Raw genomic sequence first — 16,022 nt, 5'->3', positions numbered from 1 at the left:
TATTCATGAGACACACATACAGAGAGAGAGGCAGAGGGAGAAGCAGGCTCCCTGCAGGGGATCACACCCTGGGCTGAAGTCAGTGCTAAACTGCTGAGCCACTGAGGCTCCCTGAAAGTTATCTTAAACTTTATAAGTGAGTAGTAGAATAGCCCAAATAATCTTTGGGAGTGCGAGAGTCAGGCTTCAAAGCTACACAGCCAGAAGGATGCCTAAACTGTGTCTCGGGCCCTCTAGCTAATAACTCCTTGCTGAAGGGCTTGGAATGGACACTACAGCCTGCACCATTATTGCTGGCCACTAGATGTCAGTCTCTGGGCCAGGGCCTCCTCAAAACTAGATGCATCAGTCCTGACTAGAATTTAAAAATTTACCTAAAACTGTCTTCCTTTGCTGTGTCTTCCTAATAAAAACTGAACATGGGTGCCAGATTTTTAAAAAGAAACAAAACACGGGCGCCTCAAATTTGGTAGATCCTTGGTCATATACCTCTGTCCTGGCTGCCAGAGAGGCTGGGGTTTTCTGGATTTTACTTGGAGGATTAGAGTTCACAGCAAAATTGATGCTGGATGTGCCAAAAGTTTGGACTGGCTCCTGCTCTGACTTTTTTGTTCCTGCTCTGTGAAAAGATAAGGGAGTTTTCACTAGCATGTAAGTTTCTGGGCACACTGTTTTAACCCAACTGATATTTTTTGTAGCATATTTGCAAAGTGAAGGAAGTCAATTATTGATTCAGATTTTGGCTCACCTCTTTTCTTGTGCCTGATGAGTGCTTTGAATACCACTTCTTTAGGGAAACCTACCTGTTAGGGGAGTCTTCAGCAGGTTAATCCTTAGAGCCACCTAGGAAGGGGGCAGGAACTGAGAGGTATGTTAAGAATTTTTCAGTGTTTTTCAGAAGGTGGCACAAATGCTCTGACTTCACATAGCGAGTTCATAGTGAGACCAGTTAGTTCCTCTGGGATGCATCTGTAAAAATTCCATGTGCTCAGGTGTGCTAGGAGGGTCTAGAAAAATGACTATAAGCATACCTATGAGGTAAAAAAAAAAAGTATCCAAAAAGATCCTCCTGAAGGAGTTTTTCTGTGATTAGCTCAGATGTAAATATAAGTATGAAAGCTGGGAGTGACTATGAACCAATATAAGTTAAGATAAAAGATAAGAGAATCTCAAGTTTAGGGCAAAAAGGATAAAATGCAAAAGGAATAGACCCATTTCCTGGGACTAAAGCTATGACACTTTTAATCATAACAAAGTAAAATTGGCCTTTTAAAAATAATAATAATAAAAAAGTAAAATTGGCCCTTTATTTGCTTTTATCATCAAGGGTAACTTGAGGTAACTTTTTATGTTAAGTTAGAATAAATATGGAAGCCCAAGATTGGTGAGACTGTTCTGCAAATCCTTTCCTAAAAAGGTTCAAATTCACACTACGGAGCTAGAGTGGCTAAATCACTGTCAGCTCTGTTTGGTAATCCTAATGTGTGCACTCTTTGTTCATGCCACACTTTGTTCATGCAGCTGACAAAGCGGACAGAATCAAGACCCTGTGGCGGAACTTCGGAACCACCGGGAAAAATACACCTACATAAATTGGTAGCTCTGAAGGGCCACATGTGCAATAAATGTAATACACAAGTTGTGAGCTCTTGCGTTTACTGTGGGGCAATCAGAGGTGGCTGCCTGGAGAAGACAAAGCTTGAAGTTTCTTATAAGACGGGTCATGGCATAAGCAAGCTTGTAGCATAGCTTGTACAGGGAGGGACCAGCTGTCCAGTATTACTGAAGGGTGAATTTCAGTTGGACAGGGAGGTAGGGGTTAAATCATATCAAAGAACTTAGGTTTTTGCCAGTAGGTGATGGAGGGTCAGAAGGATTTTAGATAAGCAAGCAATGGACAGGTTTTCACCTCAGACGGCTCTGACAGCAGTGTAGAGATGCAAAGGGGACGATCCTAGGGCAAGACCAATGGTCCAAAATACCCCTAACAATGTGAGCAATAGTGAAATTAGGAGGAAGAGGAAGGTTGAGGATAAGCAAAAGTACTGATTTTCAATAAAGGGGGAATTCTTTTTTTTTTTTTTTTTTTTTTGCATTTTTTTAATTAATTTTTATTGGTGTTCAATTTACCAACATACAGAAAAACACCCAGTGCTCATCCCGTCAAGTGTCCACCTCAGTGCCCGTCACCCATTCCCCTCCAACACCCGCCCTCCTCCCCTTCCACCACCCCTAGTTCGTTTCCCCGAGTTAGGAGCCTTTATGTTCTGTCTCCCTTCCTGATATTTCCCAACATTTCTTCTCCCTTCCTTTACATTCCCTTTCACTATTATTCATATTCCCCAAATGAATGAGAACATACACTGTTTGCCCTTCTCCGATTGACTTATTTCACTCAGCATAATAAAAGGGGGAATTCTTGCAAATAGAAATCAGTGAGCCTAACGTGGGTCTCTTACAAGTGACAAACCCAACCAACTGAAACGACTTTAGTGCTCGTTTCTGGCACCACTTGACACACAGTGTCAAACATCTGTCTCTAGCTCCTTCTTCTGTATCTACTCCATTTACAAACTGGGTGCCATGCACGATTGTAAAGACGGCAGCCAGCAGTAGGCTCTCTAACAGTTTAGCAACTCAGAGGTAAAGGGCCATCTCTAGTTTTGTCTCTAGACCAGCTCTCAATGGGCTGGCTCGGATCATGTGACCAACCCAAACCAATCCGTGTCTGATTGGCCAGCCCCGGGTCATGTGACCACTCCTGAAGCTGGGGATAGGTCGACCTCATCTGAGCCACGTGGTCTGAGGAGCAAAGGCGGTTCACTACATAACCCGGGGAAGAAATATTTGTGGTAGTTTTAATTACAACAGTGAAGAAAAATGTAAAGTTAGCAAGTTAACCTCTAATCCCACACCAACCCTGATGTTTAAGAAATCAAGCAAAAGATGTAAGAGAAGTCATTGGAGTAATCCAAAGGAGAAATTATGAGACCCCAAACACAAGTCACTCCATTAATACTGAAATGAATTAAGCATGGATTCAGGTGATCACTTTCAAGAGCAACTGTCGGTATGTCCCACTTATCCAAATGCAACGCCGTGAACTTGGGCGTAGGCTGGACAAGTACTGGTGAAGCCTGCCTGGCGTACCCGACCCCATGCCGCAAAAATACACTGCTAGTGAGAGAAAGGGCTTGGTCCGGTTTGGGCTCTGACGTCTGTCTGAATTACTCTAGAGGTGGGGCAGGTTTGCTGGATAATCTTACCCGTCCTGAAGGAGGCAGCTTCCACTACATTGGCAGGACTCCAAGGTGGGTGGCTCCAGCCTACTTTTCTGCTGGGCCATGTCCTCCTGCAGGGACCTTAAACCCAGGCACATCCAAACCTGAGTTTGTCGGGGTACCTGGGTGGCTCAGCGGTTGAGCATCTGCCTTCCACTCAGGCCTTGATCCCGGGGTCCTGGGATCGAGTCCCACATCCGGCCTGCTTCTCCCTCTGCCTGTGTCTCTGCCTCTCTCTGTGTCTCTCGTGAATAAATATATAAAATCTTAACAACAACAACAACAACAAACCCCCCACCAAAAACCAAAATCTGAGTTTGTCGTCCCCTTCACCCACCGCACTGTCCAAGCCAGGCTCCTTTCTCACCCTGGCCACCCGATCCATTCACTCCATTCCCTTCCCCTCCCAAGTGTCCAAACCCAGTCCCCCATCCTGCTGCCCCAGCTCTCCTGGAGGCTTCAAATCTCACCCAGACCTTCGTGATAGCCTCAGAACTTCTGTCCCCGTCTCCAATGTCAGTCCCCCCCCCACAGCCCCTCCTCTTCGCAGGAGCCCGAACGGTCTTTCTAAAACGCAAACCTGAGAACGACGCCGCTGCTTCCTGTCCCTCCGCGCCTCCCCTGTTCTGGAGGGAGAAACCCACACCCCCCAGTTTGGAAGGCAGGTTGCGGGCGGCGGGGATGGGAAGGGAGCTGTCCTACCTCGGGCGCGAGGGGCAGTGCGAGAACCTCGGCGTCTGCGGGCTGGAGCGGCCCCGGCGTCCGGAGGGTCTCCGCGCCGGGAAGGGCCTGGAGCTCGCCGAGCAGCAGGTTCCGCGCAGGCATCCCCGCGGCGAGGGCCGGGCCGGGCGGCTCGCGGCCTCCGGGCGGCAGGGGGCGGCCTCGCCCGCGGCGGCTCCCGGGCCCCGGCCCCGCGCCTCTCGGGGGACGCGGCGACCTCGGGCGGCGGGCCGCGTCGGCCGGGCATGGCGGCGTGGAGCCCGGCCGCGGCGGCGCCGCTGCTCCGCGGGATCCGCGGGGTGAGCGCGGGCGGGCGGGGCTGCTGCTCCCGGGCGGGAGGCGCGGCGGGGCCTCGGGGCCGGGCGCCCGGAGAGCGCGGCGCAGGGCCCGGGGCCGGCCCTCCCTCCCTCCCTCCCGTCCACTCCTGGTGGGTTCGGCCCTGCCGGGGAGGGGGCCCGGGCCCGGGCAGCGGAGAAACGTCAGGGCCCGGCGCGCGCTGGCGGAGCTCCGAGCCGGTGGGGGGTGGGGGTGGGGGGTCGGGGCCTGGGGGGGCGAGGGGGACAGACAGAAACCGTCGCGGTCCGGCGGGCGCGGAGCAAGCGGTGTCGACGCACGGAGCCGGAGACCCCGCGGTCACCCCGAGTCCTGGCGGGGGAGCCGGGGCGTGCGGGGGCTCCGGGCTTTGGGCAGGTCCTCCCGGCCTCTGCGACCTTAACCTTCTCGGAGTCCCACTCGCCCGGAGTCGACGCCCAGCAGAGGGCACTCCCCGCGCGCTCTCCTCGTTTTCTCTCCGTCTCTGACTCCCCCTCTCCTCACTTCTTCCACTTGCTCTCACCTTCTTACTTCTCTCCGGCTGCTCCTGAACCTGCCTCCGCCACGTATAAAGAGCTGACAACTTTCAGAGTGGACAGTCAGCATTTAGGAGTTTTGTCAGTAGCTTGCTCGGGTAAAGGCCGCTGCCTCCAAATTAGCACAAACGGAGGGACGACCTCCCAAGGAATCAGCAATGCTAAGCACCCTCGCCCCTTAGTCATTACCGCTCCCTGCTACCTGGTTACCCTCCGCCCTTGCTCCTCCCCCAAGTCTCTGTCCTCCAAAGAGGCTCCATCCCCTCCCCCTCCGCCAGCCCAATCTTAGCCAGGCCCACAACATCTAGCCACTGTCCTTCCACACAGCACTCAGTCTCATTCCAGATCTTTCGTCTGACCTGCACTGCAACCGCCTGCTAGAATTGAGACTTCTTTGCAGGTGCCAGGGGGCGTGGCTGAATGAGGTGCACATTCTGCTCTTTCATTTGTTCATTCTTTCATCCATCCTTCACCCAAGTCTCCTGGAGGGCCTGTCCTGGCCCAGCTTTGGAAGGCTGCAGTAAGAGGATAGATGCAGTCTGAACCTTCGAAACCAGCTGGTGAATAAGCCAGTGCACAGATCATTTTAAAGATGGCGCTTCGAGGGGCACCTGGGATGCTCAGTCAGTTAAGAGCCTGACTCTTGATCTCAGGGTGATGAGTTCAAGCCCTGTGTTAGGCTCTGCGGTGGGTGTGGAGCCTACTTAAAAGAAGAAGAAAAAGGTCCTTTGAGATCTAACACAGGACCCTGCTCTAGGCCATCAGGAAAGGCCCGAGGATGGGACTGAAAGGTGAAGAGATGGTGCTTTCAGGACCAGCATCAGATATACAGCACTTGTGTCTCCCACCTGCCATCCCCCTCCAGTCTCAGGCCCTGTGCTGTTCCCTTTGTAATACCTGGGCATCTTTCCTGACTAGCTTCTAAAGACACTGTTGTGTGCAGGTTACTTTGGCACCAAGAGGCCTCAAACTCCATAACCTTTAGCCTGGCATTCAAGACCTGCCATGCTCTCTGTTCAGTCTCCCTTTCAGCATGTGCTCAACCCAGCCAAGGGGCTGCAGGCCCGGTTTTTTGTTCTTTCTACCATAAGAGTTGAGACATGTGCCCATCGGAAGCACTGGCTCCCTGTGGTATCCCCCAAGGGGCAGGGTGAGTGCTGTTGCCAAAGGTAAATAACCTAAAAATGTTTCTCCTTTGGTCATTTAATAGCATTTTGTTGCTTCTTCCCAATAAGAATTAGTACAGATCGCAAAGTGCACCTGGCTTAGTGAGCAACAGGCCTCAAGGCCACATCCCACTGGAGGGTGTGAAATGTTCATCAGGCTGACAGGATAGGCCGCATTTGGTCTCAGCCAGGTGTGGGCGTGGGCACGCTGGCCTGGGGGGATGCGTCTGAGGCACCCTGGCCAGCCTCTCTAGCTCTGCATCTCACTGATGGACCCACCCTAGCACTTGCCTTCATGCCCCCCTCCCTCGTTTCTTCACCTCTAAAGCTGATGTCATGGTGTCTCTCTCACAGCAGTATCCTGAGGAGTTCAAGATCTCTTAAGTTTGTCTTGTCTCTGGAGTCAAAGTTGAGTCATTTACAGAAGTCATTCCACTTCTCGGCTCCATTTACTCCCCAAAACGTTTGTTCTGTGTCCTGGGGAGCTTTAGCGGACATCCGATGCCACGCAGTCCCTCTGATACAGCCCATGGCCACGCTGCAGGCGGGGGCTGGGCCCTGGGGGGGGGGGGGCAAAGGCCGGTGGGGCCTGGGGGCGCCATCATCTTGCCCTGCCATGACTCTTCTCTGTTCTGCGGCAGCCTCCTCTTGTCCACTGTGCCCAGCGGATGTTTGCCTCGCAGACTGAGGGGGAGCTCAAAGTGACCCGGATTCTCAAAGAAAAGTTTCCTGGGGCTACAGCTATCAAAGTCACTGACATTTCAGGTGAGGTTTTTCTCTCCTTCCCACCGAGTTTGGTGGGATTGGGCCCTCTGCTGGGGCAGAGGGCAGGGGGCTGGACAGAGCCAACTTGCCATCAGCGGCTTCTCAGTACATGTGGCTTTTGGACAGATGGAATATGGCCTCTCCCAGCTGATGGCAGGGAGGTAGATGTGGAAGCATTAGAGGGAAACTGTGTGTGGGGATATGGCCCGGCTGGGAGGACTTATGGTTGCTAGCCCAGCGCGATTCCGATGATCCCTCTAGTCACCCTGAGGTTCAGGTCCCGAGTCTTTAATTTGACTTGGAGATGAACATTAGTTTCTCCACATTCTTCTGACACTCTAGAGTGTTAGAGCTGGAGCTGACCCCAGAAGGATTTTATCCTTTTGAAAGTAACTTTCTTCCTTTCCTCACGAGGAGCTGAGCCCAAAAAGGCCAAAGAACCCAGCCCCTCACAGGGAGGAGGTAGCAGAAGTGGAACCAGCACCAGGACACAGGGGGACGCAGGCAGACTCTGCTGAGTCCAGTTACCAGCCCCAGGCACCTCAGAAGTCCATGGGGGGCTGCGTGTTAGGAATAGGCTGGGGAGGCGAGTTCTGCACCCAGGCCAGGAGGACAGGGCCTTTGTCCAGACACACAAGTGGAACAGCTTAGCAGGAAGGTGGGCATCTACCTGCATCTCTCCAGACTCAGACATGTCTTTGCCACGAGGGCTCCCTGGCTTCTCTGAGAATATAACATCTGCAAACATCAGGAGAAAGTCTAAAAAAGTACTTTTTATTTGAAACTACAGACAAATTAATCAATCCAAAGATCCACTGGCATGGGAGGTCAGGCAAGCCCTCTGGGGTGTTCCAGGGTGGTGCTGAGGCCTTGACATTAGGAGTCCTATAGCTGCCCCGGGCCCAGGTCAGCCAGAGCTGGAACGTGGCCTTCAGGCTGCTCCTGCCTCGCCCTGAATGGACTGTGGAAAGGGAATCGAGGCCAGGAAGCTTGGTTAACCAAAGCTCGGATCCCTAGTGCACTTAAAGCCTGCTGAGTAAATTGCACCTCTCAGAAACTAGCTGGGTGCTACTAGCCCTGGGGACATGTTCCTTCTTGCCCACACTGCTTCATGCTAGGGCAGCACCCTTCCATCAGTCATCAGCACTAGCTCTCCAGCCACGTGGAGACAAAGTTTGGGCAGGGGGTAGATGTGTCCACCATAGGCTCCGCCTGGACAACTTGGCCAAAAAGCTGCTCCCTCCCTGAGGAAGCCCAAGGTGAGACCCTGAGGGCTGCTCCCAGACCAGGAGGGGCTAAGGAGAGCTTGATGACTACAGCTCAGTGACCAGCATGTCTGCAGCTGCCACCATACTGCTGTGTCCCTGTCTCTCTCATGCGCCCATTCTTTTCTCTTCGTTTTATTAGTATTACGCAGTTTTTTTTTAAACCAAGCTTTGTTGTATTTTTCATTTTTATTTTATTTTATTTTTAAAGATGTTATTTATTTATTCATAATAAAGCGAGAGAGAGACAGAGGCAGAGGGAGAAGCAGGCTCCATGCAGAGAGCCCGATGTGGGACCCGACCCCGGGACCACAACCTGAGCCAAAGGCAAGCCAACCGCTGAGCCACCCAGGCATCCCAATTTTTGCATTTTTAAAAATATTGATTGCTGGTCCTTTGGAAGGTTGAACCCTAAAACTCGGCCTCTCCCATTCCTCTTCCATGGAATTCCATAGTTTGTTGGCCTACTAAACAAATATGGGGCAAACCTACATTTCCTAGGCTTTCCATGCCTTGTGCCTTATGTTACATAGTCCACAAGTAATACTCCTGGGTAGGGCAACTGCCTTGGAAAAGGAAGAGCACATTTTGGATCAAGACAGCCTATAGGGGGTGTGTGGTCAGGTTGCAAGCCTTGACAGTTTTAGCAACTTTCCCAAATAAGAATATTAAAAAAAAAAAGAATATTCATACCTACTTTGGATTGTATGGTACTTTGAGGATCTATGGGATTGTGGCCGCTGTAAGTTAATAACTGAAAGACTTTCAAGTCCTGTTTATTTCAGGAGGCTGTGGGGCGATGTATGAAATCCAGATTGAGTCAGAAGAATTTAAGGAGAAAAGAACCGTCCAACAGCATCAAATGGTCAATCAGGTCAGTAGAAGCTGCTGCTGGGCTCCAGTATCTTGAGAGGGCCTGAGGAGCAGGGAGGGCATTTTAATTGTCAGTCCTAGGAAAGAGTAATGCAATACCACACTCATGCAGACAGCATTCAGGACGTGAGCAAAATGTAATCTGGAACTATCTGGAATCAGATGGTAGGCAAATAGGAATTTTATTCAGAACTGAAAACAAGCTACCCAATAGTTATTTTACATTTCCATATATATTTCTTTATGTAATGCTACCAATGTTTGCCTTACATATTTGTAAACATACACGTACTAAAAAATAGATGTTTTTGTAGATTTAAAGATATTTTTTTAGCATCTCTTTGGACTGCTTTGCAGCTGGGTATGGCATGATTGAAAATTCCTCCAGCTGCCCCAGACCCAGTGACAGGACATTTGGGGCCCAGAACATCAGATTTAACCAGGCTAGGTCCAGCTTATTCATGATCTATGCTTATTTTACTTGGAATTTATACCAGCCTTGACCCTTGGCCTGCATCTGCAGAGCCACCCCCTGCAGCAGGGGCATCTGACACCATTCTGGAAAGTCTTGCACATTGTGAACTGGTTTAATTTTTGTGCAACACAGCTCTGGTCATGAGACCCCTCTGTGGCCCTGTGTATATCCGGTTCCAGTGTCCCAGAGCTATTCCAGGCCTTCACCCTTCTCCGAATGAACCCTCCTTTGGCCCCTGCTTGTTTTTCTGTCTGTGCATCTGGACCTTTGTCCAGATCAGACCTCCTGCCTGGGTTCCCTTCCTCTTTTTCAGCACCCAGCTCAAACGCTGCCCCGCCCCCCACCTGCCTGGCAGGGATTGAATGTCCCTGCACCCTCTGACTGCAGCATTTTCTGCCTTGTGTCCTGAATAGTTATGTCCCTGCTGTCTGTCCCTTGGCCCTGTCATCCCTTTGTGGGCTGTTCCCTTTTGAATCCATCTTTGGATTCTTCACAGAGCCCAGTCTTTGGCTTGGATGTGGACATCTATGGCCATATGGTGTGCTGCTGGTCTGCCGGGAGGTCTGGGGTGGAACGGCTACTTTGCTTTCCCAAAAGTGCTTGTAGTCCCACGTGATCTCAGAGGTAGGAGCCAAGGCAAGACAGGGAAGACCTGACTGGCCTCAAAATTACTCAGGCTGCCTGGTGTGCCTGGACTCCTAGGGGCACTGTTATTTTGAGTGCATCCCCTGGCCTGAAGCCACCGTTACAAGTGGGGAAGGAGGCAGGCTCTAGAGTCTGTCTGCCCACATCAAACACGTGGACTCTGCTACTTTCTAGCTGTGGAAACTTGGGCAACTTAATCAAACCTGTCTGCCTGTGCCTCAGTTTTTTAATCTGTCACTGGGGAGAGAAACAGGACTCACCTCAGAGGGCTGTTTTGAAAATTAGTGGTAAAGCACACATGTGGCACTGAGAACATGGCCTGCCACCTTGTAAGTTGTCAGTAAACATCAGCGGCCATCACCATCATCATCTTTGTCCACAGCATTGGGTGGAGCCCATGCCGTGTCTGAGGGGGAACGCAGCTGTTCCCTCGGTTTGAGGGAATGTCCCCTACATCATCATGGGCTCAAGGCTTCCTCTGGACCCCCATAGAATATGGACTTTCCTGGTACCATCCTAGTGGGAGAGCCCTGCACGCTGGTCTGCACTGTGTAGGAAGCTAGCTCCATGCAGGCCGGCCCTGGGTGTGTTTTGTACACTGCTGTGTTGCCTACACCTCACAAGGGAGCTGGCACATACAGAAGCCCAACCAGTTTTTGAGAGTTTGTAGACAGTAAGGAGAACTGGCCTCATTTGGTTATTGGCTCACAGATAAAAGAAATGTTTGGTGGCTGAAAGCCCTCCCATTTCAGAGAATTCACCTGCTGGCACTGGTGTACTTTTAAAACTCAGGTCATTATAGTAGCCGCTTTGCCCACCCAAGCACTGCTTATTGCCCACTCAAGCTGTTAGCAGGCCATGTGGTTCCACAACCAGATGCCCACTGAGCCAGAGCCTGACCCTCAGCCTGTGCGGAGGCCCTGGTCAGCCACAGCAAGCTGCTGGGGCTCCAGTGCACACATCTCAAGGTACTCTTGCGCTCCTGGGCATTTTCAGATGATCACATTTGCAGGTGTTGGCTGTGTGGGAATCTGTGGGAGGAACAGAACGAAATGTCTTTGAAAGCAAGTCAGTTGGCCTGCAGGGGGCTAAGCTCGACCTGGAGTTAGCCGCCCATCTATTAGAGGTGTTGGAAATGAGGGTTCTGATGGGTACTCACGGAGGAGGAGTCTGACCTAAAAGTGGAGTGGAAGAGAGGTGAGCAGACTCCGCACTCCCCAGCTTCTGTTCCGTGGGTGCTGAGTCAGCAGCCTATTCGGGAGGAAGTGATGGTGGCACTGGAGGATTTGCTGGGATGCTCTGGATGCCCCAGCTATTGGGTGGGGGGCCTGGTGGTCCTGGGCTGGGGTGAAGCTTTCCCCGTTGGTCTTGCTTTGTCACCCTAATAGAATCAAGACTCTCAGGTCCAAAATGCCCTTGAGAGGCCACGTGGTCCATCTGATCCCAGAATCCACTTATGATCTCCCTGCCTGATTCCCTGGGGACAAGGTGTCCCTGCTATCACGACTCACACCTCCCCACCCTCAGCAGAAATGCCATTCTTCAGGGACCCTGCCGACCTGTGGCCTAGACTCTTTCAGCATCTGGGGCTCATCAGCTTTCTCCTCTGGAATAGTCACCAGTATTGACTTTGGGCCAGGCCCCAGGGATGTCACCCAGCCTTTTCCTGCCCTGGGAAACAGCCACAGGGAGAGAAGTGAGCACTGAGTTCCCTTTTGTGTTAGACGAGGCCGGTTCCTTCTTGGCTGTCTGCTGCACAGTGGGATCCAAGCCTCCATGTCCTTATTGGCAAAGATCGCGTGAGATGTCTAGCCACACGTGTCTGGCCTTGTGACGCATGTGGAAGGCATTTTGGCCACAGCAGGTGCCCTCTCCCCTTCTCAGCCTCTTTCTTGTGTGTTGCCCATTCACCTGTCCCTGAAGGTGCCTCCACCCATATCTCCCCTGCCTGGAGCCCCACAGCGGATGCCCTGGTGCCTGGGGGAGTCCAGACCCACCCTCTTCCCTGTGGCCTGCTCCTGATTCACAGCCAGGCTTCCCCTGGTGAATTGGGCCAGGTTCCCGGCCTTCCCTCTTGGACCCACTTCTTGGTCCCTCTGCCTATCCCACTCCCAACTGTCCAGCTCCTGGTTTGCCTCCTCCATGAAGGGCCAGTGTCAATGCAAACTCCCTCCCATGAACATGCACAGCAACGCCTGCATGCTTGTGGACTGGCAGCGCCTATCACTATCTCCCTTGCCCATTTTGGGGGCCCTTGTATTACTTCCCTTTACCTCTTCCATCCTTTTCCCATGCCTTTTGTATCTGTGACGCCAGCACAGTAGCAGGCACTGAGAAATGTTTACCCAAACTACATCTTACAAACTGTGGGGCTATGGCCCAGTCACTTCCCTACCAGGACGTCAGCTGTGAAATTACCTGCTTGCCTGCTTGATCTTTTTTTTTCTTTTAAAGATTTTATTTATTTATTTATTTGTTTGTTTGTTTGTTTGTTTGTTTATATGACAAAGAGAGAGAGAAAGACAGCGAGCACAAGCAGGGGGAGCAGCAGGCAGAGGGAGAGGGAGAAGCAGGCTCCTCTCTGAGCAGGGAGCCTGATGTGGGGCTCAATCCCAAGACCTGGGGATCATGACCTGAGCTGAAGACAGATGCTTAATCAACCGAGCTACCCAAGTGCCCCTAGTCCAATGATCTGTAAGGCTCTCTATAGCGGGGAGATATGCTGACCTCGTCTCAGAAGCCTGCAAGAGAGTTGCTAGAAGGCATTGGGAGTTCTCAGTGCCCAGGGCATGAGGGCTCAAGGCCTTCCATGTGAAGGTGTGCCTGGGCCCACGCTAGCCAAGGAGGCTTTAAGGATTGTGCCCCAGGTGACAGCCTAAACATGGGGACAGGGATGCTGCCCTTTAGGGGGCATTCTGTGCCTGCAGAAAGCAGAGAGCTTGTGGCCCAGCTACGTTCCCTCCCCAGGGTGAGGACAGGAGTCTTCCCCCATGCCCCTCGGGGCATTTCTGTTGTCTGCAGAGTCAGGGATGTTGGTGAGTTGGTGAGTGTGGAAGGGAGTGGTGCATGTCCTTGGCTCCCAGCACACAGCAGCTCCTGCTTTGGGGCTGGACAGGAGCCCAAGGGGAACTAGAAGTAGCCACAACATCAGGTTCAGGTCCTAATTCTGTTCCTCGCTTGCTGAGTTTGGACAGGGGACAGATTCCATTTCTTTTTATCGAAGAAAGGGATAGGACTAGATTTTCTCTAGGGATTCTTCTCCCTATAAACCTGACCACACGTTAGGGATATTTTTTGTTGTAAAGTAGCAGATGCAAACAAAGGGAATAAATTGCCAGAATTATCTGGTTTCTGGTATATCTAGATTCAGGGTTGTTTTTTGTTTTTTTTTTTTTTTTAAGATTTTATTTATTCATGAGAGACACAGAGGCAGAGGCAAAGGCAGAAGGAGAAGCAAGCTCCCTGTAGGGAGCTCAATGCAGAATTTGATTCCAGGAGCCTGGGATAACCACGGAGCCATCCAGACAGCTGTCCCTAGGGTCTTAAACAAGTTTATCTGCTTGCTCTTTTTCATGCTCTCTCTCTCCACCTCTCTGAGCTTTTAGTTTCTGTGTGTTGGCCTTACTATCTCCTACTGGAGATGGGCTTTCTCTTTTTATCAGAAAATATGGCCCTCAGCCACCTCCAACTGACATTGTTCAAGTAAAATGACCGTGACAAGGCTCCACCCAGAAAAATCCCAGTCGAGATTCTGATTGGCCCAGTTTGAGTCCCATGTCACCCCTGGACCAATCAGGCTGCACCAGACGGACACAGCTACCTAAATATCAGGCAAATTGGTAAGTCCAAGAGCAGTACACAATGAAGATATCCAGTGGCTAGTGGACAAAGGGGAGTATAGAACAGTGTGTTTAAAATACTACCATTTGTGTTCCTAAAAGGTAGCAGGGTGGGACACCTGGGTGGCTCAGTGGTTGAGCATCTGCCTTCAGCTCAGGTTGTGATCCCACGGGGTCCTAGGATCAAGCCTGCATGGAGCTCCCTGCAGGGAGCCTGCTTCTGCCTCTGCCTCTGCCTCTCTCTCTCTCTAGGTCTCTCATAAATAAATAAAGGAAATCTTAAAAAAAAAAAAAAAGGTACCAGGGTGGAGCTATATTCATATTAGCTTAAAAATGCATTTTTCAATCATTGCAAAGACACACAGGAAATTGACACCATTTCTCTATTTGTGGATGGTGGTGGGAATGAGGGGTGGTGGAGGACAGGTTTGGGGGCGGGGGGAGGGAAACTTCAGTGCACACCTTTCTATAACTTTTGATTTTTGAGCCTCATTAGACACTAATTAAAAAAAACACAAAACTATTTTCTTTAAAAAAAAAAAAAAAGAAAAACTGCTTAGCCAAAGCACGTGTTGAGCCTCCTATGGAGCCAAACACACTCACAGAGACTTACTGTAATCCATGTCAAATGCAAAACAGTGATGCTCTTCTACTTACTTAGGCACTAAAAGAAGAAATCAAAGGGATGCACGGATTGCGGATATTTACCTCTGTCCCCAAACACTGACCACGGCCTGGCTACATAGATGCTGCTACTTAACGCCTTTGGATGAACTTGGCTGACACCATCCTTTCCTAGACATTTATCAAAAACGTTATGTATTTTGTTCATAGACATTTCTGTATTATAATCATAGAAGGATATGTTCTCTATTTAGAGATTAATTAAAGGCAACAGACAACTAAAACCTTTGAAGAGCCACTGGTGATGCATCCAGTTCCTTTGTTTCAGAGGCACTGTCCTTTTGCCCAGAGTGCTCTTGTCCTCAGACACTGCTGTCGTGCTGCTACACACGCGGATTGGAGTGCCAGCTAATTGTCACGTCAAGAGACTTTCTTGTTTCTTCTCTAGGGAACTATTAAGGCCCCTTAATCTTACCAAAAAGAAAAGAAAAAAAGGAAAGAGGAAAAAAAAAATATCGTTTGGTTTTGCTGTTCCCTCAGTTTAATGCCTGTCTTTCCCTTCCTCCAAACTTCTTACCAGAATGATGTTAGACCTTCAATTTCTTACTACCTGGCGTGGACTCTGAGGAGTCTGGGACGCCAGGGTCAAGGTCTTCTTCCTGCTTGAAGATCTGCCACACTCTGCATCTTGGAAGGAGGTGCAGCCCACCTCCCACAGCAGAAGCGGAAAAGGTTTGCTTTCCCAGCTCCCTCGCCAATGGGCACAGGTCGGTGGTCTAGACCCAGCCCATCAGACGGATCTGGACTTTGAATTGGGGAGCTGAGAAGGAGGGGTAGTGGCACGTCCATCCCAGCAGCCGCGGCAGCAGAGTCCAGCGCTCCGCCTGTGCGCAGTGACAGTTTGTGTAACAAGCTGCCGTCTCTGGAGTCTGCCGTGGCCGTCGCGGTGTCTGGTTCTGTGGCATGATTTTTAGGCTCTGGTAACAGAGCCTTCCCCGTTCCTGCCCAAAGCAGAAGCTGGTTCGCCATTGTTCCCACAAATCTGTGACTGTTCCATGTCCTTTCACTAAATTCTTTATTGTTCACACCAGTCTGGTCAGTGTTGCTTGCAACTGAGAGCCCTAATGGGTTCTCCTGTTCCCGTGTGGCTCCTGCCCTCCCACCCCCGCTTCCCTGCTGGACAGCTTCCTGAGCCACTATGTCCACTGCCCCTCTTGGTCCCCAGCACCCCAGTCACTGTGGTGAGGGCGGGCTGACCATCCGCTTCTTTCTCAAATGTGTCCTTTGTCTTTCATGGAGCTGCTCACCAGGGAAACTAGCATTTCCGAGGCTCCCCAGTACCTCCCTAAGAAATGAAAGTATGTCGTTAAAACAACCTAGGGCCTGAGTTTGGGAGCAGCACAAATTTTGAATGTTCTGTTCCCATACCATGCCCCCATTTTGGGGTTTAAAAATATTCTCTGTCTCCGCAGTATGGGGGAGGGATTGGTGTCCTGCCAAGGCAGACCCGCCTTTTACATG

General features: G+C 50.9%; 1 protein-coding gene across 1 annotated transcript; it reads left to right on the top strand.

The window, feature by feature from the left end:
* Nucleotides 1–4,150: 4,150 nt before the first annotated feature.
* BOLA3 (bolA family member 3) lies at nucleotides 4,151–15,588 on the top strand. Its single transcript, XM_072766971.1, has 4 exons — nucleotides 4,151–4,300; nucleotides 6,657–6,780; nucleotides 8,831–8,919; nucleotides 14,539–15,588. The coding sequence occupies exons 1-4, from the start codon at nucleotides 4,247–4,249 to the stop codon at nucleotides 14,602–14,604; spliced, it is 333 nt and encodes a 110-aa protein (XP_072623072.1). The 5' UTR covers nucleotides 4,151–4,246; the 3' UTR covers nucleotides 14,605–15,588.
* Nucleotides 15,589–16,022: the final 434 nt, after the last annotated feature.

Source organism: Vulpes vulpes, chromosome 8 (genome assembly GCF_048418805.1).
Source record: "Vulpes vulpes isolate BD-2025 chromosome 8, VulVul3, whole genome shotgun sequence".
NCBI classification, from domain to species: Eukaryota; Metazoa; Chordata; class Mammalia; order Carnivora; family Canidae; genus Vulpes; species Vulpes vulpes.
The sequence above is the reverse complement of the archived record's forward strand: the minus strand, read 5'-3'. Positions and strand labels throughout refer to the sequence as shown.

Bases quoted from the DNA above. Each gene is read 5' to 3' on its own strand.
- BOLA3 (XM_072766971.1), top strand. From the start codon at position 4,247: ATGGCGGCGTGGAGCCCGGCCGCGGCGGCGCCGCTGCTCCGCGGGATC. The intron at 6,781-8,830 runs GTGAGGTTTTTC...TGTTTATTTCAG, and splicing joins CAAAGTCACTGACATTTCAG to GAGGCTGTGGGGCGATGTAT. The intron at 8,920-14,538 runs GTCAGTAGAAGC...CTACTTACTTAG, and splicing joins AGCATCAAATGGTCAATCAG to GCACTAAAAGAAGAAATCAA.